This window comes from Hylaeus volcanicus, chromosome 8, assembly GCF_026283585.1.
Source record: "Hylaeus volcanicus isolate JK05 chromosome 8, UHH_iyHylVolc1.0_haploid, whole genome shotgun sequence".
NCBI classification, from domain to species: Eukaryota; Metazoa; Arthropoda; class Insecta; order Hymenoptera; family Colletidae; genus Hylaeus; species Hylaeus volcanicus.
The window spans coordinates 14,828,564-14,851,819 of record NC_071983.1 but is presented as its reverse complement, the minus strand read 5'-3'; the positions used below and the strand labels follow the sequence as shown (position 1 = coordinate 14,851,819).

At 36.3% G+C, this 23,256-nt stretch overlaps 2 protein-coding genes across 2 annotated transcripts in view; one reads left to right on the top strand and one right to left on the bottom strand.

Annotated features, from left to right (window-relative positions):
* Positions 1-23,256, top strand: part of LOC128880838 (protein obstructor-E-like) — a 111,490-nt gene that overhangs the window by 6,000 nt on the left and 82,234 nt on the right. The gene's annotated exons all lie outside the window — the stretch shown is intronic.
* On the bottom strand, positions 2,346-6,279 carry LOC128880837 (uncharacterized). Its single transcript, XM_054131326.1, has 2 exons — positions 5,881-6,279; positions 2,346-3,427 (listed from the first exon to the last, which is right to left on the bottom strand). Exons 1-2 carry the CDS (start codon positions 6,238-6,240, stop codon positions 2,960-2,962), a joined length of 828 nt encoding a protein of 275 aa, XP_053987301.1. The 5' UTR covers positions 6,241-6,279; the 3' UTR covers positions 2,346-2,959.

Sequence of the window (23,256 nt, the reverse complement as noted above, 5' to 3'; positions counted from 1 at the left end):
ATCAGTTCACGTCACCGGAACCAACCAAGGTATATCGAACTTGGTTCAGAGAATTATGTGACCCGTACAGTATAATTATACATATTCGTAATTGACGTAACCGCGCGGGTCTACCCAGTGGTTGATTTATGGTCAGCGACAGGATAGTTCACTGCCAATAAATCGTCTCTCTAAATGCTATAGAAACTTACTAATTGATTGCGTATCATTTAGAGTCTTTATTCTGTCATCTCTCGTATCCACAGATCTCTTTACGGAGGTAAGTTTGGCGAGTTCAATGCACGTGAAGCGTTATCCTCGGCATTCTTAACGAGCCTTCCATTCGTTGTCCTCAAAAATATCCTGCGATCCATATTCATCGTGGACATATCAATTGCGTGAACGCTACGTGAACTCCGATGTTTCATCTTGCTTCGAACTTATTAAAAAACCATTGGTAACAGTTACGAGACAGAGAAATAGAATTTGGGAAATCCAAAAATATTCTTGTAAAATGATGATGTCATTATAGTTTCTCGAGCCACTTGTTAGCTACTTTTAAAAATTTTTAATGCGTGTAAATAATTGATTTACCATTACAATTAAAAAAAGAACTTAAACTACACTTCTTAACAATCGTTAAAAAAAATACATGGTTCGATAATATGCCTCGAAGGTGCCGGGATAAGCCGTCGTGAAGATATGGGCGTTTTCCGCTGGTCTGAAAGATTAAAAATGAACCGATTCTTTGAAAAAGAAAAAAAAAATTCTGAGTAATTCTTTCTACATGTGCTCATCAGGCAAACCTCACTCCTCAGTAAAAACTGTCACGGTTTCTTAAGGCAACGTTCTGAAACTTTAGGATTTCTAGTGAAATTTCATAACAGGTTTCAAAAATTTTTTTTGAGACCTGAAACTAAATATTTTGAAAGTTTGTGAGGTTTGCCTGATGAGCTCATGTAAAAAGAAATGCTCAGGATTTTTGTTTTCTTGTTCAGAGAATCGATACATTTTTGATCTTCCACACCAGCGGACAACACCCATATCTTTACGACGGCCTATCCCGGCATCTTCGAGGCGTATTATCGGACCATATATTTTTTTTTAATGATTGTTAAGAAGTGTAGTTTAAGTTCTCTTTTTAGTTGTAATGGTAAATCAATTATTTACACGCATTAAAAATTTTAACCCTTTGCACTCGAGGCCTTTTCTTCTGGTATCTGCCAGCAACTCGAGATGTTTCTTAGCATTCTATTGCCATGAATTCTAAGCTATCCAGATTTGAGAACAAGGTCTCCTTTACCTCACGGACAATCATTTTATTGACACTTCGAGCTCCAAAGAAATCAAACCTAAAGAAACATTAGGTATCGCAGATTTGCTGCGTGAAACCTAATGGTGACTGAGAGTCACCTCTCGAGTCCAAAGGATCAAATTATGGTGTAGTTTCAATGATTTTACAGTAGCTTTCTCCCTTAAACAGAGTTACCGAGTATTCGCCACGTTTTCGTGATTTGCCACGTAATATCTTCAGAAGTTGCTTGTGTTTGCGACAATGTTTGGTCGAATTTGTCGCTGAAAGAGCCTCAAATGCACGTCGAGCACGCGTAACACGTGCGGCAAAGCGCATTCGTTTGCGTTCGGCACGCGACGCGTCGGTTCGGTAGTTCGCATCACCGGTAGCCGGTAGCTTCTTTACGAACCTGGTGAGCCGAGGTAACGTCTGTCGAATTGCATAATACGCGAAGCGGTGCCGAGCGTGCTCGCCGAGTCGTTGCCGCAAGCCGCAAGAGGATAGAGAACGGGGGTGGACAGGCGGCTTTTGCCGACGACCCGGCATGCTTTTATCTGGCACGACGCATCGTTCGTCCTGGCCGCAGGAGTGAAAGTCTGTGTGCTGGCTGCGATGAACGCTCAGCATCCGAAAGATGCGCGTTCGCCTCTGTTCTTATTAACAGATCGCGATCGGGGAGATCTCCCTCTTTGGGGACCGTTTGTAAATTACGCAAGGCTTTTAAACAGCAACGGATGGATTACAGTCTCACGTTTTCTTGCGAAGGAGGGAAAGGATGTAAATATAAATATTTTACGCCATGGTTTGTTCAAGGTCTCAAATTAAATTTATATACGCGAACATTATATTTATAATGCTTTTGAAATAACTTTTCTTTTAGTACTTTCCTCCCGAGAACTGCTTTTTCTGCAAAAACGTATTATTGCAATATTGTTTAGGAAGAAAATACCGAATACAGTGGAAAGGTAAAAAAAATATTGTTGGATAGTATAGGCAAACAATAGTTGTTCGTATTCCTCCTTTTCTATATATATTTCATTTTGTATTACGTTTATAATCATTTCTGACGCGCATGCAATGTTATTTGTATGCATGACAATTCCATCCATGATTGAATTATTTATGAAAAGTTGTGAACATTTCTCAATGGATGCGGTACTGCCACCTTTGGTCAAAGTGTAAGTCGAGGGTAGTCGAAAGGAATGTAACTTCAAACCAGATGTCAGAAAAATGTCCCGACTCCGGTGTTCGAGGGGCTTAGGAGAGTTTCTGCCTTGATGGATCCAAAAATAAATTATACTCGCGATTTTTTGTTTTCTAAATTATTGAGCCCAAAGAGTCTTAATTTATCATGCCTTTTTTTATCGATTTATCTACGATACATATGGATTTTTGTGATTGCGAAACATTGAAACTTTTTAAGCTGTTGCGTGTAGGCATGTAAAAAAAAAAAAAAAAACAAAGCTGCTCGGTGTCGGAAAGATGGCGTTTGAGTTTGGGGATTTTCGTTTAAATAAATTTCTTCTTTTTGTCGAAGTGTCTTAACGAACCCATTTATTATTTTCATTTGAATGTAAATATTAAATTGATTTTAAATATTTTCGTTTTCATACGTAAAGTACATTTTTGTGATAAAAAGTCGTATCCAACATGTCGCGACGAGATAAGCGTATATCGTGCTGATTACTACACCGAAGTTCGTGGCGCAGTCGAAGATGACGATGGCGACAGAGCGGGAGTGACTGGTAACGCTGTATAATCGTCACGGGATTGAGAATTCTCATTATATTTTCCCATATCAGCGTCGAAAAGAATGTTGGATATCAAATGCTCCACGACGCTTTGTGTATGGCGATTGTAACTCCTGTGTTTCATCGTAACGTGTTCTCCGAATATGGTGCTAGCATCTCTGGCGGTTCGTTTCGGGACCGTTTCTTCTATTATTCTATAGGCTCTTTCCATTTGCGGATCTTGGATGAATTTTTTTCTCTTTAACAGTAATTTTCTAGGGGATGCAAACTCCTTCCGTTTCTCAATTTTATTCGAAGCAGCAGATGAAGTCGCTTTTTCATCACATTTTACTTCTACGTTCGACCTTTCTTCCGGAATGTGCGAACATTCTACAGTACTATCCTCTTCGTCTGTGTGAGAGTCCTGTGGAAAAGAATCGGTACTGGTTTTAAATTTTTGCAAGTGAATTTTATTTTTTTTATTTATTGATATTGATAGAAGCAACTTTTTCAATTGTAAATCTACGTTTGGTAATGTTTTGCTGGGACTGGTGGACGCAGACTATTGTTTTCTTTCTGTTGATAATATCAACTTGATATTGATTGTCAACATCAAATTATATTCAAAAAGGTATTCGAGAACTCTCTTTTAAATACGCGTTATATAATTGATTTAGCCATATAAAGAAATAATAATTTTAGAAAATGTTTGGTTATACAAAAGAAATGAATAGGCTCTCCTATTGTTACCATTAACACGTTCACTGTCAGATGAAACCTTTGTTGTGGTAGTATTTATTTTTGTAACTACATTGAAATTCACGAATTCTATCCAGACGAACATTTTAACACTATGTTTACAGAAACCATTTATTTTTTTCGCCAACCATTTATGATGACTTTTATCCACGTAAAAAGACGAGCGTATATTCAAATTCATTTTTGTTTAAACCTCCTAATTGATTTTAGTAAATCGACTTCACTTGTTATAGCATTACTACGGTAATATAAGTCTGATAAGAGATCTTCGTAAACCCAGTGTTAACACCTTATTTTCAGAATTAATTTTTTTCGTTCTGCATTGAAAAGTCTAGTCAATCGCATATGTACCATTGATTTGACGAAATTGATTAAAACGTTTTCCTAAAGTGAGAGGTTTAGGCTTGAAGTATCTCTCGGAGTTCGTGTTATGAGAAGTATGAGATACTGGAAACAGTATTAAAACAATGCAGGAGTTATGTAAGACGATGAGAAGAAGAATGGAAATAAGCTAGTAATAAGTAAGCAGTATTGCAATAACTTTGAATAATAAGTTACGCAATTTAAATAAATAAATAAATGAATGAATGAATGAATGAATGAATGAATGAATGGTAGTCGATTTGTCGTAACTCAGATTTTCAGGAGTTTAACCTGGACACCTCTGGTCTGGGTTAAGGGGCTATCCTGAATTAGAAGGTCTAAAAAAAGCGATTTTTCGTGAATTTTTTATGATGAAAAAAAATAATTAATTCTATCGAACTTTTTATTCTATTTTCATACATATTTGAGTAGTCTATACAAATTTTTTCAACAAGAAATATTAAAAATGAGTCGACTGCGACGCACATTTGTAGAGCACCTCACAATTAAAACCTCCTATCGGCCGGAAAGATGCAGGTCGTAATTTTGGTTTGACACAAAAGAAAACCAAAAGAAATTTTCAGTTTCATACATTTTTCTTCTATACGAACTAAGAAAAACCCGCAAAAATGGTGAAATGTGGAATTACTGCAAGTTTGAAAAAAGAACGAGTTCTTTGGGTGAAAAAAATCACTTTAACTTGATAAAAAAGTTGTTTAACATTTTTTTTGTATTAATTTTCTTAGTTCGCATAGAAGAAAAATGAATGAAAATGAAAATATATTTTGGTTTTTTTTGTGTCAAACCAAAATTACGACCTGCATCTTTCCGGCCGATAGGAGGTTTTAATTGTGAGGTGCTCTACAAATGCGCGTCGCAGTCGACTCAATTTGAATATTTCTTGTTAACAAAATTTTTACAGACTACTCAAATATCTATGAAAATAGGATAAAAAGTTCGATAGAATTAATTATTTTTTTTCATCATAAAAAAATTCACGAAAAACCGCTTTTTTTAGACCTTCTAATTCAGGATACCCCTTTAAACGAGCGTTTTTCGTACTTTCAAACATTTGTTAAAAATCGTATACGAATGACCTCCCAACGTTAATTTATAATTTCGTATCATTAAAAGCAATCGTGATTATTTAATCCGTTCTTCTTTGTTTTCTGCATCGAGAAATGCCTTGGCGATCGATGAATATTGAATTTTCAAATTAAAATAAATGCCGTATGGGAATGTATAATTTATAAACGAGGTGTGTACATAATTAAAATATATAAGACATGTGAAAAGGCCGCAGGTTTCCTTATTTTCGATGTTCCGGCTGGGACAATAACTTGTTCTATCTTGAATAACTCTGTTCTTTATAGTCCCGTGGAAAAACTTGCCAGTGTTAAGTTGGAGTGTTTTGAGAGGAACATAATTTTTGTCAGGGTTATTATAGGATTGTAAGATCATAAATGTTTTTTCTAGTGGAATGCTATCATACCATTCTGAAATTGTCTAAAGAGCGATTACTACAAAATGATTTTTAAAAAATGTAGCGTTTCATTTAGAAAACATCGTCGACATTGATATCTCATGAAATAATGACTGCAAAGAATTATCCTTTACCGTTATAAGTGCCTCTCAAAAAAATGCAATTTCTACCTGAACAAAGTTTTTCATAGGACTTTAAATAACGAAGATATTCAAGTTTGGAACATGTATCGCCCTCTACCCTTTATAAACGTTTCATCTCAATTTTCTCACCTCGCTAGTGGGAGTATTTTTTTCCAGAGGACTTTTTCCGGCACAGCTCGGTTGAAATTTATTCATCAAAAATTGCATGCTCCGAAACGCGAACCACGAAGAGCGGTACGTACCGGTCCTCAACTCCTTGTTGCGTTCCCTTCTAAAGGAAGCAAGCAGGGATTCTAATTTCCTCCTCGCCTCGTGTGGGCTACACTTAACGACACTGCAAATGTCTTTCCACGCGTTATTTTTCACGCATCTCAGTTTGTAATTCTTGTCCATTGGGTTCCACAAACATGTGTTCTTTTTGTACAACTCTATAAATAGGAGAGTCGTTTCATTGGACCAATCCATTCGGGACTTCGCGTTGGAACACATGGGGAGTTGATTCGGTGCTCGGAACGAACGCTCGGAACGGTAAAGACTGCCGTACGGAATGGCCACGAATTCACATTGCACGAACCGAATCGACTCGAACCATCAACGAACACGAACGAGCGCGCTCGGTCGTTTTCGGGCGTCCTCGCGTAAAACGCACACATTGCCCTACATCGGCGCTTGGGTGGATTCGTGCGACATCGTTCGGCAGACGTACCACAAATCCACGAACCCTAAACGCAAACGGAGCATTCGTCTGCCGTAGTCTGCTGTCTTCGTTGCGCGTTATGCGATGCTCGGAAAGATGGGCAACGTTTAGGCGTGGAATAGAATGATAGAAATATGTTGTAGTCTACGTATTTTCGGTATTGACCGAGTCAAAAGCTACCGCGTGACAAAGGCCACGAATAAGATGGATCGAGAGAGCAATAGTAACCATGGGCGTAAAGGTCGATTCAAACTATACGACACGGACCGTCACGTTCCGGCTACGACACGTACCGACACCGACACGACAAAACATTAAAACACACGTTTTAACACGTTGATCGCCACGTCACCCATATGTGGGTGACAGTGCTTTTCGCTGAAAAACAAACGAAATTAATTCTGAATGTTAAGCATCAAAGAAAATAAATTTGAATGAAATTCTTAAACTTCAATGAAGTTATCAAAATACATACCGTAATAAATGTTTGATTATGTAGTTTACGATGGTCTGGAATCAAAACTTAATCAAAGTAGACATTTTCAGGAGTGTTAGTCTGGCAGTCAACGTGTTAATGGAATTATTCACACTATTCCCGTTGACGGAACGTTCAGGTCGGTGGTTGTTAAGTATGAATAGTTCCATTAAAACGCGTGTTTTAATGTTTTGTCGTGTCGGTGCCGGAACGTGACGGTCCGTGTCGTATACTCTGAATCGACCTTAACAATAACCCTCGAACACCGAAAGCTCGCACGAACGACGCTCACTATTCAGCAGAGATGGGCAAAACACTAGGCTTCGAATAAATCTGAAGTTTGCCGATGTGTTTGTCTCATTTCCTTCTTTGGAAAATGTTCAAAAGAAGGAAATGAGACAAACACATCGGCAAACTTCAAATTTATTCGAAGCCTAGGGTTTTGCCCATCTCTGCTATTCAGCCATCAGACTCCAAAAGTCCATACGCGCTACGAAAAAATACTTCATATCAAATTTTTATACGCAAATATTATTATCATATTATGATTGAATCAGCGATTTGTAAAGAAAACTTCTCCACACCCCAATATGTTCAAATTATTTGAATTTTAAAGGATATTCATAAAAAAAGTCAACTATTCGTAATTTTCTGCATAAAATTTTAAAGATGCGTATTGTTGACAATTAACCATGTTCGAACAACGATACCACTCGGTGTCACGTTTGGTTTAAGTTTACCGCATCCTGAAACGTAGACCGTGATGGACAATACTTTCCATGTTTCTTACTGTTCGGACCTGCTGTTCCGAGCATATACTCTTGCTATCGGTTTCAATAGGCAGAGTTAAACCCTGCAACAATAGACTTGTCACTCAAAACGAGACTTTTTCGCTGAAAATCAGTAAATTTCGAAACGTTCTATCTTGAAAATTAATAAAAATCCGGTAAATTACATTAAGGTATATTAAGATTCAATGAATTTGTCTTGAAAAGCACTATCACATGATCCCCCCCCCCCCCCCCCAAAATATATAGTTCCATTTAAAAAACGAAACTTCACCATCATATCTTTTAAATTAATAATATAAACAAAATTTCGTTTACGCCACGATATAGAGCCCATTGTATCCTGCAATTTACATGTAAACAATTTTTTTGTATCATCGATAGTTATCGAAATATACGTTTGTCACACTTTAGCGTGGACACTCTGTAAACAGAATAATTCTGGCCACGTACACGTGCTCGTGAAAGGGTTAAAGCGCGTTTACCCCTTAAAGTAGAAAGCAATCGGGTTGCTGCGAATGCGCGTATTGGAAATACTAGGACGTGTCGTTGGTAGAAAATTGCACAAGGTGACGATGGATTTACGTCAACTTTCCCGATGCGAGAACGCAACATATTACAGGGTTTCGAGGAACATTACGATACCCCGATCGGTGGCTAAGCGTATTTCGCTATCATTGGGTAAAATGTAGCTGATACGTTGGCGGGGGGAGGACGAAGCGTAAAAGTCGGCACCTATGGTTATGTTGCCGCGGGTGAAAGAGGGTGACGAGGTTGTTGACACTTTACTGCGCGTTCCATCGATGTTTCGACGTTTTCGTTGCCGACGTGGACGTCGGGACGTCGTGTGCGTCGAAGGTGCTTACGAGAATGCCGATCAGGGGAGCTCCTCTCTGAACGCGGTTTGCATTTCTATTTCGCGTTTCCTCCGCGATGATGTAGCCCGATATGAGCAGACCGCACACCGAGATCCTGCTGTTGTACCGAAACGAAACGATAATCTGCAACGAGTTACGACTCGATCGCGAACCTAAGGAGTTTAGTACTAAGGAGGATTAACCCTTTGCGGTCCTATGTCGAGTGAGCCTCGACAAAAATGTACTGAAATAAGAAAATTCGGACTGCAAAGGGTTAATGGGGGATACCACATTAGATGCATGAAAACCCTAGCTACATTCAAGGATTTTTTTTTTCTAAAACTATCTGTTTAATAGAAGATCTATTTGCTGAGGTTTGCTGTGCATATATTGAGTAATAGATAAATGTTTATTATTTGGAATGTTTAGATAAAACAGTAATGATATGCACGGTCATTTATAATTATGGTTTAACCACGTGGCCTACAACTACAACGAGTGCGACTCGTGGTAAGGAATTTGGACCATAAACAATAAGCACGAGTTCAACTCGTGGTTCATCGTTCGGACTTCCTACCTTCTTGTTTACTATGGCCCGAGCAATCGGCAAATAACGTGTAGGTCAAAGGGTTAAGCAGAAATATTTACTCGCCATTTTGTTACGTTAAAGTAACAACCTTATAAGTTCGCGTTCTGATCTTCATTACAATTGAATCAAAAAAATAATTAGGGTTGAAAACAGGTGTCGGTGAGAAATTCTATAGAAAAATGAGAGAGAAAAAGAAGATTAAAGGAATCGTGGGGAGGAAAGGGCTTTTTAAAGTAAGGCAAGCAAACCTCGTCAGGAGTTGGTCGAGTTGTCTGGAGTGTCCAGAAAAGGCGAAGAACCGCTGGTCCGTGGGAATCTCTCAGTATTTCAAGGATAACTGCCGAAGAGAGGTCCAGAGGGCATTTTTTTGGATCCTGGATTGATTTACTCTCCTCAATTACTTCTTTCCGATCTCTCCGTGAACATTTCAAGAGTTACATTTGCGAAAATTCCAACCTAAGAACCATCGATAATTTTCCATGAAAATAATGTTTCTGAACCATTTGTCAATGGCATTTTTCAATTACGTTTTCGTGGGTCTTGCAGTATACTCTTTCGAGTGGTTTTTCTAATAAGCGATGCTCTCATTAATGTTATGTAATACAAAGTCCTGGCCAATGAGCAGTGAAATATTCTTTTTTTAAATAATTGCATTGTGTTACTCCTAATTATAGATTAATTACATGTAGGAGAGTGTATTTACCGGCTGTGATGCATAAAACATTAGATTTTATTTTTAAACGTTAGAAATAACAGTTAGAAATAATTTTCTGTTTGGGAGAAAAGATGATAGCCTTGAAATTTCGGAAAGCGCGACCTCGAAAGATTTATCATAGTCGCTCCATTAGAAGTTTGTAGCAAAGAGAAACAACGATCAGTGATTCGATTCCTTTGGTCGGAGGGTGTCAAAGGTTCAGAAATTCATCGAAGACTGTCATTGCAATATGGGGGAAGTGCATTGTCACGTAGAACTGTGTTTTTGGGGATCGAGAAGTTTAAAAGTGGTCGAACAAGTGTAACTCGTAAAGAGGGAGCTGATTTGTCCCAGACTTAGACGTGCAAAATGCGGTGCAAAAGTGGTCTCTCGACTAACCGAAAACCTTTTATTTAGAAGGAATACGTAAGCTTGACCACATTTCTCATGGCCCATTGAAAAGTTGCTTTGAGAAGTTGCCCATTCCTCTGCATCTTTTAACAGTAGCCCTAAAGAAACACGACGTCGCGGCATTAGGGTCCATATGGTTCCCATTTGAGAATCCCTGGTATAGTGAATCGTTCGAAGAAAGTTCCTGCAACGATTTCGAAATCACCCCAGATATTCATGTTCCGTTCGTGAGTCCGTCAGTTCGTCTGTCAGTCTGTCTGCCTGGCACGTCTTTTCCCTTTCGCGAGAATCCGGGTGTTTTATTCCGCGAGGCATTCAAACGGTTTTCACCGACTTAACTTTGCGCGTCGCGACTCTTAAGTGTCCCCCAGTTTTCGACTCCCGTGTCCGTCGGCGTTTCTCCGTGTAAAAAGGAGTCCCCGTCGTGTCAAACGATTGGCAAATCGCAATAACGCGGATGTCTCTTCGATCGGCCCAAGCTAGAGCTGGGACTACTCCAACAATGCAATGTTTGATTATTTTATGGGCATTCAAGGGGTCTTTCTGAGGTGTCACTTGCAAAAGACCAATTATTTTATTTTTATTTTTCGAAAGTATGTATTCAGTAAAACTCCATTTATATGAATCTGTCTGTGGACAAGCAGTTCATATAATAGGAGTCCATGTATGCAACTCCCCATGCCCACTGCTTGTAATTTTTCGGATTACAGCAGTATTTTTACTCTTTATGAACTGGGAAATGACTTGCAAGGACAATTCGATAAAGCTTGGTAAATACATTGTTTATTTGGTTAAAGATAACGATTATAAATGTTTGTTGTTATTGAATATACTGTAAGTATTAATAAAAAATATATCTCATGCGATATTAAATATAAAAATATGTTTTGATAACACACAATCAATTATTTTCATTTAAAGACTTTACTAATGCTAGATTCTGCAAATTTGTCAAATATTTTAAATTAGTTGTATTTGCTTTCAGTTGTGCTTGCAATTATTTAATAATTACATTTGAAGCACGGAGGATATCAGTATGTTTAGGAATTATTTCATAGGGAACACTAAATGTGTACCTCTCGAGAAATGGAAGAAACAAAATGTGTTCGTATAATTGGAGTGACTCTTGGCAGCAGTTCAGATAGTAGGAGTTCAGCAGGAGCTCACTAAATCGGACATTCTTTTTTCTTCTGGGTTGAAAATAGATTTTTTATTTGTTAACATTCTTGTCGCCTAATGCTTTTCAAATATTTCTATCAAATTATATTTAAAAAATTTCAATGGTTAATTTTTGTTAGAGAATATTTTTGTTAGAGTCTGGTTGATTGGGTAGTCAATAATTGTGTATATCACAATGTATACTAAATGCCTTGTTTCTTTCTCCAAATTGGGGAACAAATTAATTCCTAAAAGAAACAAAAAAAACAAATAATAGGCTTTAATTTCTATTTCTAATGTCTATAAAATAACATTACAGTATTAGAATAGTATTTGGAATATTATTTGAATAGTATTCATTCGAATAGTTCAGCAGGTATATGATCTCCTTTCAAATGATAAGCATACGAATACTACTCGAATAGGAAGAAATTTTATAAGAAGTCCCAATCGTTTCTTTCTAATTTCTTTCCAGACACGAGACAAACCTTAGCGAATTGTGAGAACGAAATTGTGACAGTCTATATTACCATTAACTATCTTGTCTACTAGACATCTCTTCGTCGTTCAATAGATAGTGAAAGTGACTGCTATGGATAATTACATAGATTTCTAGTTATGGGCTAGAGTAACGCTCGATTTCAAAAGAATCAATGATTCAAAGTTCTATTTTGCCTTCTGGAGTTTCAAGCCTTCCGGTTTTATCTTTCTGAAGTGTACGTTTGACGTTGAAAGGATTAACGATGTTCTCGCGTTTAGAGTGATAGGTGCGTCGTTTCACGTTGAGCTCCCAGTTGACTAGAAGTCTACAATATCTCTACTTTTATGAAACTTATGCGGTGTGCTTATCTTTTAAGGAGGCAAAACACATTAAGAGGCCAAGTATTAAGCGTTTCTTGGAATATTTTTGTTTAGACAGAAGAATTTATGTAATGTTTTTGTAACTTTGAGAATGTTTTAACTATGATTTAAAGTAATTTGGTAATTTTTTTCAATTCATTTCACACAGAAATATTCTCAAATTAAAAAAACCTTATATAAACACCGCTTAGACCGTTTAGACCGCTATTAGAGCACGTTATCTGTTACTGCCTGATAGGGATTAACTATGATTTTTATTTACATTAAAAAAGATCGAATACACTGTTTACTTGGTAAAGGTAAAGAGACTTGCTTTGCAAAGATAAAGTGAAGGCAGTTATACTTTAATTTTAATTTTAATTAGTTTTATATTCAGTATTTTCTATTTTAGAAATCACGTAACTTGCATAATTAAAAAAACAAATTTCAAAACGAATTTGCTCGTTCAAATGTTGTTATTCAACAACTTTTACTACTACGCACTCACTTTCTAATTATTCGAATGTTTTCGCCATTTTTCTGTTCATCCCTATTACGTCAGATCGACTCTTTATCTCCAAGCTAGTATTCGCATACTGCCAATAAAGCTACTAATTCTCATCACAACTCACTTTGTAAATGTAAACACTCTTTATAGATAAGTTAACATTACAATTTATAGTTTTGTTCCGTGAGTGTCCCAGGTATTTTCTTAACTAACAAATAACTCTATCCATTTGTAACTAATTTTCATAAAAACAAGAGATACATTTAATTTTAGAGTGCAATTATTGAGTTTCATGAATTCAGGGTGTTACTTCTAAAATAGGATTGACTTAATAAAAAAGAAGAACCAAGAATACTAATTATTATATTACATATTAACATTTAATTTAATTACATGTATTAATTTAAACGTGTTCGATTCGATTCTTTCCGAAGAGTGTTCTTTTGAAAAATTCATAGTTGGCATGGAAAAACATTATTTTCATACGATTTTGGAGAAGCGGGACGCGTCTTACCATTTTTTGTTTAACGAGAAATATATGCATCACTGTCACCACTCTTTCACCGAACAGTCTCGTCCTTGATATTGACGTTTCAAAAATTATACGCAAAGAATGCAAGAACAATAGAAAAATTATTCGATTAACGGCGAGATTGGAATCCGCCGCGAAATGATCGAAAGACGAGGATCCAAATCGATGCTGTGGTTTTCGATCGCTCTTAGAAAATACGCTTTAACTGGGATAGAAGAAATCTAACGAGGAAAGAGTTATGAACATGATGCGGTAGACTCGACGGAAAAGAAAAGCATCTCGAACAATCTCTGTTCCGTTCTGAATGCAACTATCGACCGACTTCGTCGAGAAATGGTTTGTTGCACCAGCGGAGTGCAACCGTTGGGTTGCATCGACTTCGCTCGCGAAGATTCCCTCTTTCCATTTGGTTAATCGGGCACGAGATCTAACGGTTTCTCATTATAATACGTGTTCGTACGTGCACGTGCATCGATGAGCACCGGACACAACGGGCAAGTGCACGCCGCCGTCGAGACATAAGAGTATCGCGGAACGGCAAGCGTGGAATATAAATTTGGACGTTCGTTAACCTTTTCAACCTAACCGAATGAATTCGATTCCCCTCCATAGAGATATTACAGGTAGACCAGGGGAGACGTAGGGCTGCCTGTAAGGGGAAATGTCCCACCGTTAGAAAGAGAAAAAAACATACATGTCGAATTGAGTAACCTCCTCCTTTTCGAAGTCGGTTAAAAACGAACGCGGTACCCTATTTATCTCTGTGCTTTTGTCAATGTGAATGGAGAATATATATGTAATTATCTATACTGTCTATACTAATCTATACTAATATAAAGAGGACTAGTGGAGCTTACCTTTTGAGGTCATACTCGTATTAATTAATTGTCGATAATTTAATTGTACAAGAGTTATAGTTGTATTTTAGATGAATTTTTCAGAGGATGCGGTTAATGTTACTTGGCTTTAAAGTGTTAAACAATAAATTGTAAGTTTTCCTTTCTTGGCAATTGGAAGGAAAATGATCTTCATCTTAAGTGTTTCCTTTATTATTAAATCGATTCTCGAAGTTCCAGTCTTAGGTACTATGTGACTCCTTTGTAATAGGCTTTGTTACGTTTAGACGTTTTTCTCAAATATTTTACAGATTGTCAAATTCTTGATCGATGATCTAGAAATAGAGTTTTACATGGAGGAACATTGTATTCGTTATTTTTGTCCATATCAAGTTTTACATTAATCCGATACGAAACGTGATAATCGATGATGGTAAATATGATGCAAGATTTTTTACCCTGTTAGAAATACTTACATGCGCTTGTTATGTCACGTGTAATGTAATGCATACGTGAACATAATACTTTAAGCAGTGCATTATGAAAGAATACACTGCAAGCGTTCAATTATTCAAGTAAGTTGAAACTCTTTCTCACATAATATCCTTGAGCATTGTTGCACTAAATGCTACAAGCTCTGAGCTTTGTACATGCTAAAAGTAGACAAACGAAATTGTTATTAGAATATTATCGAAATTCACAAATCATATTCAAACTTAATTTCGGCTTCAGAATGAATATTTTTAGCCCTTTCGAGAAAAATCATTACTATTAATTTTCGAATGAGGAAATATTTTTGAAACCTGAAACTTTAAGTGAATTCAATATACACAAGGTGTAGAAATTAATTCTCTGTCTTCGAATTTAATTATTTATAACTCCAGTTTAAATAGAATTACCTTCTTTTAGTTCAGAATTATTTCATTTAATTTAGCTCAATTAATCAATTTAAATAAATGATACGTTTATCGTGGAAAGACAAAGAATTAATTTCTATACCTGATAATTGAAAACACGTATGTGGTAGAAACTATAATTTGATTTTAATAAAGAACAATTAAAGTAGGCATTCTTTAACGCCTATTACAAATCGTCATCTTTTTTTTTGTGTGAATGTATACTCTAATAAAATTAACTTATCATATGCGACTTTCTTCCATTGAAATATTACTTCAATTGTTCTTTATATATAAAATACTTTTAGTTTGAAACAAAAATATTTACGGTAATTTTTACCCATTTTGAATTTTACAAGGAACATTACAGAGACTATTTACATTACAACCACTTATGCTGATTTTTATACATATAAAGATACAAGCATACATCCAGATTATTTTGGCAATAGATATAAACGTAGTCAAAAATCTTGCAATTGCTAAAAGAAGGAAACAATGCAACGTAGATACTTTGAACGTACGTAAATCTTGAAGTACCTACTTTCGTCACATACATATGTTGGATATGTTTGTACAACCATGAATTAAATAGTTACGCGATTAGTAGACATTAGTGCTCCTAAGCAGCCCCTTGTTACACCTCAGCGATTCCACGTATCACGGCGCTTACGTGTCTGCTTCCGTATTCAGACATGTCACCTTTAAACAGTTACCGGCAACGTAACAAATTCGTAAGGTTGTTTGTCGTCGATTGGAAAGGAATTTGTAATTTCTCGGAAAGATAAACTTCAACGGTAATACGAATTCTTCGTGTTACTGCTGAAGAATTCGCGCTAATGCAATCTCGAAATCGCATCGAACCAGACGCATTAAAATGGCACTCTCGAACCTTTTTCGAATCAATTCTTCGACTATGGCGATCAAGAAGTTTATGCAATTTTTACAACGATCGTTGGACGTAGGAAATTTCAGAAACCTCTAATTACGGAAATTCTCGAAGACAAGTATTGCACAAATTGAATTAACTCATTTAAAAGTAATTCGAATAAACGCCAGCGTTTCATTTCACTTGAATTCATTAAAAAAAAAAAAAGGAAAGAATGTCTTGCTTGCGTTGTATTTGATGTATTTTTCTTCGTTTCACAAGAATAATACAGACTAACGTGAAAATCGTTAGGAATGGACTAATTTGTGATATTGGAATTTTCTTTCAAAGGAATATATCAAAATATTCAATTATACTTTTTGAGATTCTTTATTTTGAACATCTGGTAGATATGTTAAAACTTTCACCTGAATTCTCAAATTAAGAATTATAAGTTTACAACCAAAAGCACTGTTAATGAACTGTCAGTAGGTAGGCGTTAAAATTAAAAAGGCTATGAATAGGTGACTGATTGGTACAGTGTTAAAAATAAATTCCTCTCTGTGAAATTATGGGCGTTTTGTGAATTCATGGACAACTCGTTTCACTATATTTATCGAACCACCGGGAAAACTGCTTTCGATTCGAGAACATCATTGAGTTTCAAGAACACGGAGATTAACCGTGTTCAAGCATACCGGTAGAAATTTTTCTGGACAAACTACGCTGACTGCAGAAAAAGATTGCAATCGATATTACTCTCCAATGATCCGGCATAATGCGTTGCTTGCAACACAACCCGTTATCCTTTAGGCATAGAGGACATCCATCAATATACATATCGTCGATAATTCACTATTACACAAGAATAATGTCGGTAGCAATCGTTGAGCTGCTTTGCGATAAATTAAAATTAAAAGGAGAAATGATTAGAGTATTGTTGTATATTTTGTTCCAGCCAAACTCTTTGGCAATAATTTGTGGAATGAGGTCAAACCTTAAATATGGATTAATATGTTTGTTATTTTTAAGGGAACATGTATGAATTAATATGATTACCATTTTTTAAGGGGAAACTTTTATCAATAATTTGTGGAATAGAATCAAACCTTCGATATAATTTAATATTTTTGCTACTTTTTGGAAGGAAAGTTTTGTCAAAAATTTGTGGAACATAATCAAACCTCCAATATATATATGAATTAATATTTATGCTATTTTTTCGATTTTATCTATGTTTTCCATATTTTTCTTTTACTTTCTTTGACATGATATCAGTATATTCGTTTCTCTACCGATACGATATTTATTCTTTTTTCCATTTTTTCAGTATTCTTCGTAAACATCATATTTTCTAACTTTTATGGTAAAATATTAACATAGAATTATTATATATTTTGAACATGTAATTTTTGAAAAGAGTCCACTCATGGAGCAGAAACGTTTAAACGAAAAATTTATTCTTCGTCTTGTCATCTGCCTAGCTGCTACTATGCCAAATTGAAATATAAAATTGGTGCCATTCAGTAGTGAACTCTCGTCTAAAATACTAGTTCTTTATGAATCATTTAAAAATGTTCTTAGGTAGATATTTCTTCCACGTTGTGTAATTCGTTAATTTTATTAATATGATAATAGGTAGAATGTAATCGATTTTGAACGCGTTCATCATTCGTTTTCTCTTCAAAAGAAGCCCTCAAATTTCAGTTAACCTTGGTTCCCACGTAGGTATAACGCATCACTAGCCCCTCAGAAATCATTACGCACTTTGGCGGTTAATGATGCAGCAAATTCTTAACTCCATTTCCAAGTGGCTGCGGTTTCCACTTTAGAAGAGAGAAGCAGCGCGCGTAGACTAGTGGAAACGGAAATAAGATCATCGAGAATCGATCGGGGAGAAAGTGAAACAAGAAGAATGGGTATGAGATAAGTGGAACGGCAGGGAGGGGCGATTAATAAGTAATTAAATTACAAATTATAAAATCAGAGACAATTTGAAGTCGGAAGAGAAAAATCAGAGTAAAGAATGGGACTCGATATAGTAACGAAGGACAGGTACTTAGGATTTAATAGTGGGGTCACCATTTCAGAATAATAAACAACAATAGGTTCCTATAACAAATTTTTAAACTAAATTAAAAATAATAGGTAGTAATTCGAGCAGCAGCATTAATAAATTGTTTTAAAAATATATGCACCATAGTTGAATTATTTTGTTAATTAGACTGTAATCCAATCACGCAGTAATACAATTACGTTGCATTTGAATTACTTAATTAATTAAAATTTTTCAATAAATTCAATTGCTAATTGCTTTAATTATGAATCTAATTGAATTACATTTGTAACGTGTAATTCACACAATGTAATTCAATTAAAAAAACCAAATGTAACAATGAAGTTTATTTCCGTTCAGATATTATGAATTTACCACCTAGTAGTTTTTTCCACCTTCTATTACCTCTCAGTTTGACTACCTCTTAATTCTGATTCAATTACAATGTAATTTAATTCTGAACTTCTGAATTATAACGCGCAATAGTATTACGATCTAACAGAATTACGATTCTGAATTACGTTTCTTCTGCTTATATTCTATTCTTCTCGGTATGTTTATAAAATTTTCAAACGAAAATGTCTTTTCTCATGCCTTTTGACATGGCTGTTTTCTTTTTTAATTCTATGTGTCTTTTTTTTAGGCATTAATTGTCTTAAATTAGGGTTGGCTATAAATCAAAGGCTGTAGCCAGGTAAAAAGGGACAATTTTCCCCAGCGCAAATGTTCATTTTCTTTCAGCATATGTTCTTGTGAGTCTCAATTGTAATTTGATCAATGACAATCAGATATAATCACTTGGGCATACAATATTTGTACAGGGTGTCCCAAAATTCGGGGAGGAGCCGGAAATGGGGGGTAGTTGAGACGATTCTGAACAACAATTTCCTTTGCAAAAATGTCGGATGGGGCTTCGTTAAGGAGATATTAAGCGAAAACCCCGACCAATCAGAGTGCGCGTAGACCGTTGGAGCGGCCGCGGTAGCGAAGGCTACGCGCTAGGTCGATGCTTCGATGCACGTCGAGTCACTTGTTCGCGTGCAAGCGCGGCCACCAGCGCGTAGCCTACGCTACCGCGGCCGCTCCAACGGTCTACGCGCGCTCTGATTGGTCGGGGTTTTCGCTTAATATCTCCTTAACGAAGCCCCATCCGACATTTTTGCAAAGGAAATTGTTGTTCAGAATCGTCTCAGCTACCCCCCATTTCCGGCTCCTCCCCGAGTTTTGGGACACCCTGTATATCCCACTAAGATCGAAGTGTTAAAGATCTTACTGTTTAATATTTATAATTTATTACATAATTTTGAAATGCTGGCAAATTCATGAAAATTATTGGAAATCGTTAAATACAATCGTAGATTATAATCGTTGCTATTATAAATGACGGAACACGGTTAAATCCCCTGAGATTGATTCGAAATACTTGTTGGTCGGTCAGTTTTATATTTTCATTAGCTTTGAAATTCTATAAAATCCTGATGCATGATCTTATCGTTTCCCCAATCAGTATTACAAACAGCGGCGATAAAACCACGACGTTTCATTTATACGGCAGACAGATTCTTTCACATAACCGGGGTCTAGCGTGCATCACTCGAAGTGACAGCGGGACGACAAACGGTGACGTAGACGCGGCATTTGTCAAGCGGTGCCTTAATTCCGAAAGACATTGTGGAAAATAGAGATGTCGAAGAAAACGAGCGAAAAGAAGGGAAAAGCTTGAGAAAGACAGAAAGAAAGAGGGGAAAAAAGGAACTGGCAAGAGATGCATGGATCGGAATGCGGCATCAGCGGCTCAAGGAGAACCACTTCGCGCTGCGCCCTAGATATTCCACAGGTATCTGTCGGTCTACGGCAGCCGTATGTGTGCACCACCGATGCAGGCCTGCAGTGCCTTCGACTCCTTGCATCCACACGCATTATTAAGCGGACAATTATCGCACGCACACGCGCGCAACCGAGCGTGCGTCGGACGCGTGCGCGTGTAAGGCTGCTCGCACATTAGATGAAACGATTGTTTTATTTCCTTAGTAATATAGTTAGTTAAATGTTTATTAATCTGGTGAAAGATATCGGCACATATGTGTTTGCTGTTATTTCAATATTACCATTATTCAAGACCACGATACATTTTAGAATGAAAAAATATACAATATAGACTCTTGAGGGATGATTTTTAAATGGATTCTCAATAGGAAATAGGAACCATTGTTGTATAAATGTTCGTATAATAGAATGTCATAATATATACATTTGGCAAAAATTATAATTACTAACAACAACAAAGTTTTTTTAAGTTCTCCACCGTTACTAACTCTAATTTTTGGCGGTTATCCATATTATAATGCTATCTCAAAACTATATTTACTATTATACTTGATATTTAAAAAAATAAAATAATAGTATCTTAACCCTTTCAGCCCTAGTGGGACATATATGTCCCAGTGGATATTTCTTATTGCATTTGATCAAATTAAAAGACTTTTGGGAGCACGTGTGAAAAAAATGAAAATCATTCGTGCTAGGGCAAATTGTCTCTTCTTATTCGGCTACAACATTGGATATATAGCCAACCTTAGTTTAATACGATTAATTTCTAAAGGAGAAACGAATAGAATGTAAACAGAAAAGAGTCGAGTTGAAAGGGTTAAACCTATACCTAACTTTATCTTGAGTAATATTTACGACTGTTTTTTACGATCATGATACCTTTTAGAATTAAAAAATACACAATATTAACCATCGGAGGGACGAATTTTAAATGGATTTTCTTTTTGCTCTAATCCTATACACACAAAGTCAAAGCAATTCTTATTTGAAAATCGATTTTAATGTAACACTTTACATTAAAATTTAATTTTCTCAGAAGGATATTCTGTTTATAATCCCCACCTCCACTTCCAAAGCACACAAGCTCCCACAAAACAATGGGTAAATACTCGTAAAGGTGTAGTGATTCATTCGCGCAGTGGACAGATCGAAAGTCATTGTTTAATCTAAAAGACAAATTAATCTTGAAGGTAATTGCAATTAAAATCCACAAATGTTAGACGTAGCTAGAAACCTCTCATTAAGAATTATTAAGAGAATTAACTCTCTTAGAGATTAGGTAATGTCTTTCGATGACTTCCGACTTGTCCATTACGCGATGAGTTAATATTCTCTTACGAGTATTTGCTCATCAATTTGATGATTTCTATTATCGTATATTTGTTTTCATTAAAAAATACATTTGCACTTTCTCCTGGGTATGATACGTTCGCTCTTTCCCTAACAAGATTTGACTTTTACTCTCCAACCACGTTCAAACGAGGTACCACACTTTCTCGACCGCATCTATTGTATGCTTCTTTGCTAGTCATAAATGATACGCTATCAATGGATCATTACACATTTAATATGGTCATTTATACCATTATACCCGAAGAGCGATCACTAGAGGAGTGCTGACACGTCTTTAGCGCAATGAAGAATGTACTTTCATCTAAACGTTCTTCCGAGGTGGTACTGCTCGTAGAAATCAACAAGAAAGGACTGGACAACCTCTTGACACCTAAATATTATACTTTAATTCTCTGGCTTCGAGCGACGAGTCTAAAATTATTCATTCTCTCTATAGCTGGAATATAGGCAGCTTCAATCAGTGACGTGAAGTTTGGCAATTTTCTATTTTTTTTTCTAATTAATATCGCTAGGAATAATTTGAAATTTGAAAATCGCGTTGGTCGCACGTGTACTACGCAGAGTTGGGAAGTTGGCTAGCAGGTTTGAATGGTAACAGTGCAATCTACTATTATACTCTAACACTCTATACTCTATGCTATGCTATGCTATGCTATGCTATGCTATGCTATGCTATGCTATGCTATGCTATGCTATATACTATACTCATCAAAATCTACATTGTATTTCAATGTAAAAGATCTTACTGTATGCTATATATGTACTATGTACTATATTCATCAAATTCTATTTTAATGTACAAGATTATACTTCATACTTCACAGTATATACTATGTACTATATACTAAATACTGTATACTAAATACTACATAGTATACTCATTAAACTCAACTACGATGTAGAAGATCGTACTATATGCTATATCCAATATACTACATACTATATATCATATACTAATTACTGTATAATAAATGCTATATGCTATACATACATATTCTATACTACACACTATACTCATCAAACTCTCCAACAATGTAGATAATCATAAAGTTACCAACTAAACTTAGTAGCCAACTTCTCATCTCTGTGTAATACCTACTACGCGGAACTAGAAAAAAGCGCATGAACACGCATCCAATGTGCGCGCAGCCTAACGCCGTAGCGGTGCCAGTGGCTCGAATACCGGTACTGCATATATTTAGACGAGACGAGACGGTTTCTTCCGCGATCGAATCGAAAATAACGTCGCGACCGGTTCGCGACCGGCAAATCGGCCGCCGACACGCTTGGCGAGATGAAAGAAATGCACGCGCGCGTGCGCGCGTATGAAAGAGCACCGGGAAACTGCAGGGTGAAAATGTAAAACCGTGGGCAGAGGGGAGGACGGGAAATACGTTCGTTTTACATACGGTGGAAAGGCGTGCGCGTGGTTCGTTTGCTCTTGTTCTCGCACGCATTCTCGCTTTCTCCAGAGAGCGCGGATCGCGCCGTGATTCGCGATATCTGGAACTCGCGGTGGGTGGTGGACACCTCTAACGATCTTTCCTTGAAAAACCATTGGACTGGGCAGGTGGCTTCCACCTCATCCTTCTATGTTCTTAAGGCTGTATGTAAAAATGGAATTAATCTGTACTAATTTATACCAATGCTATAAAGAGGAAGAATTGTTTGTGTAACAGCGAATAATCTCTGGAACTACTGAATCGATTCTTAGCATAGGCTACATAGGCGAACATAGGCTATATTTCATTTTGATAAAAATAAGTTTTCTGTTAGAAATCTCAATATTTATAAATGTCGTGGCAATACGAAACATCGATTGAAAAATCTTGATTACGAAATACATAATACAGTCACCTACCGATTCATGAAGAAATATTTTTAAAATATTCTTCGTTACAACTCAATTTAAAGATAATCCGTATCACGCTTCTTATTATGGTATAAACCTAAATTAACAAAATGAATAAATTGTACTTTTCATTGAAACTTTATTACATCGTTTAAATGAACTCTATATGACATCGACATTTACTCAATCATCTTAAACAACTTCATCCTAAAAAACCAATCATCATGACTACAGAATTCGATATTCGATTACTCAACATTATCGA

What these genes read in the sequence shown, in the direction of transcription:
- LOC128880837 (XM_054131326.1), bottom strand. Translation starts at nt 6,240, where the DNA reads ATGTGTTCCAACGCGAAGTCCCGAATGGATTGGTCCAATGAAACGACT. An exon ending in AAAATACTCCCACTAGCGAG is followed by an intron (nt 3,428 to 5,880) that starts GTGAGAAAATTG and finishes TCTTTTCCACAG; the next exon opens with GACTCTCACACAGACGAAGA.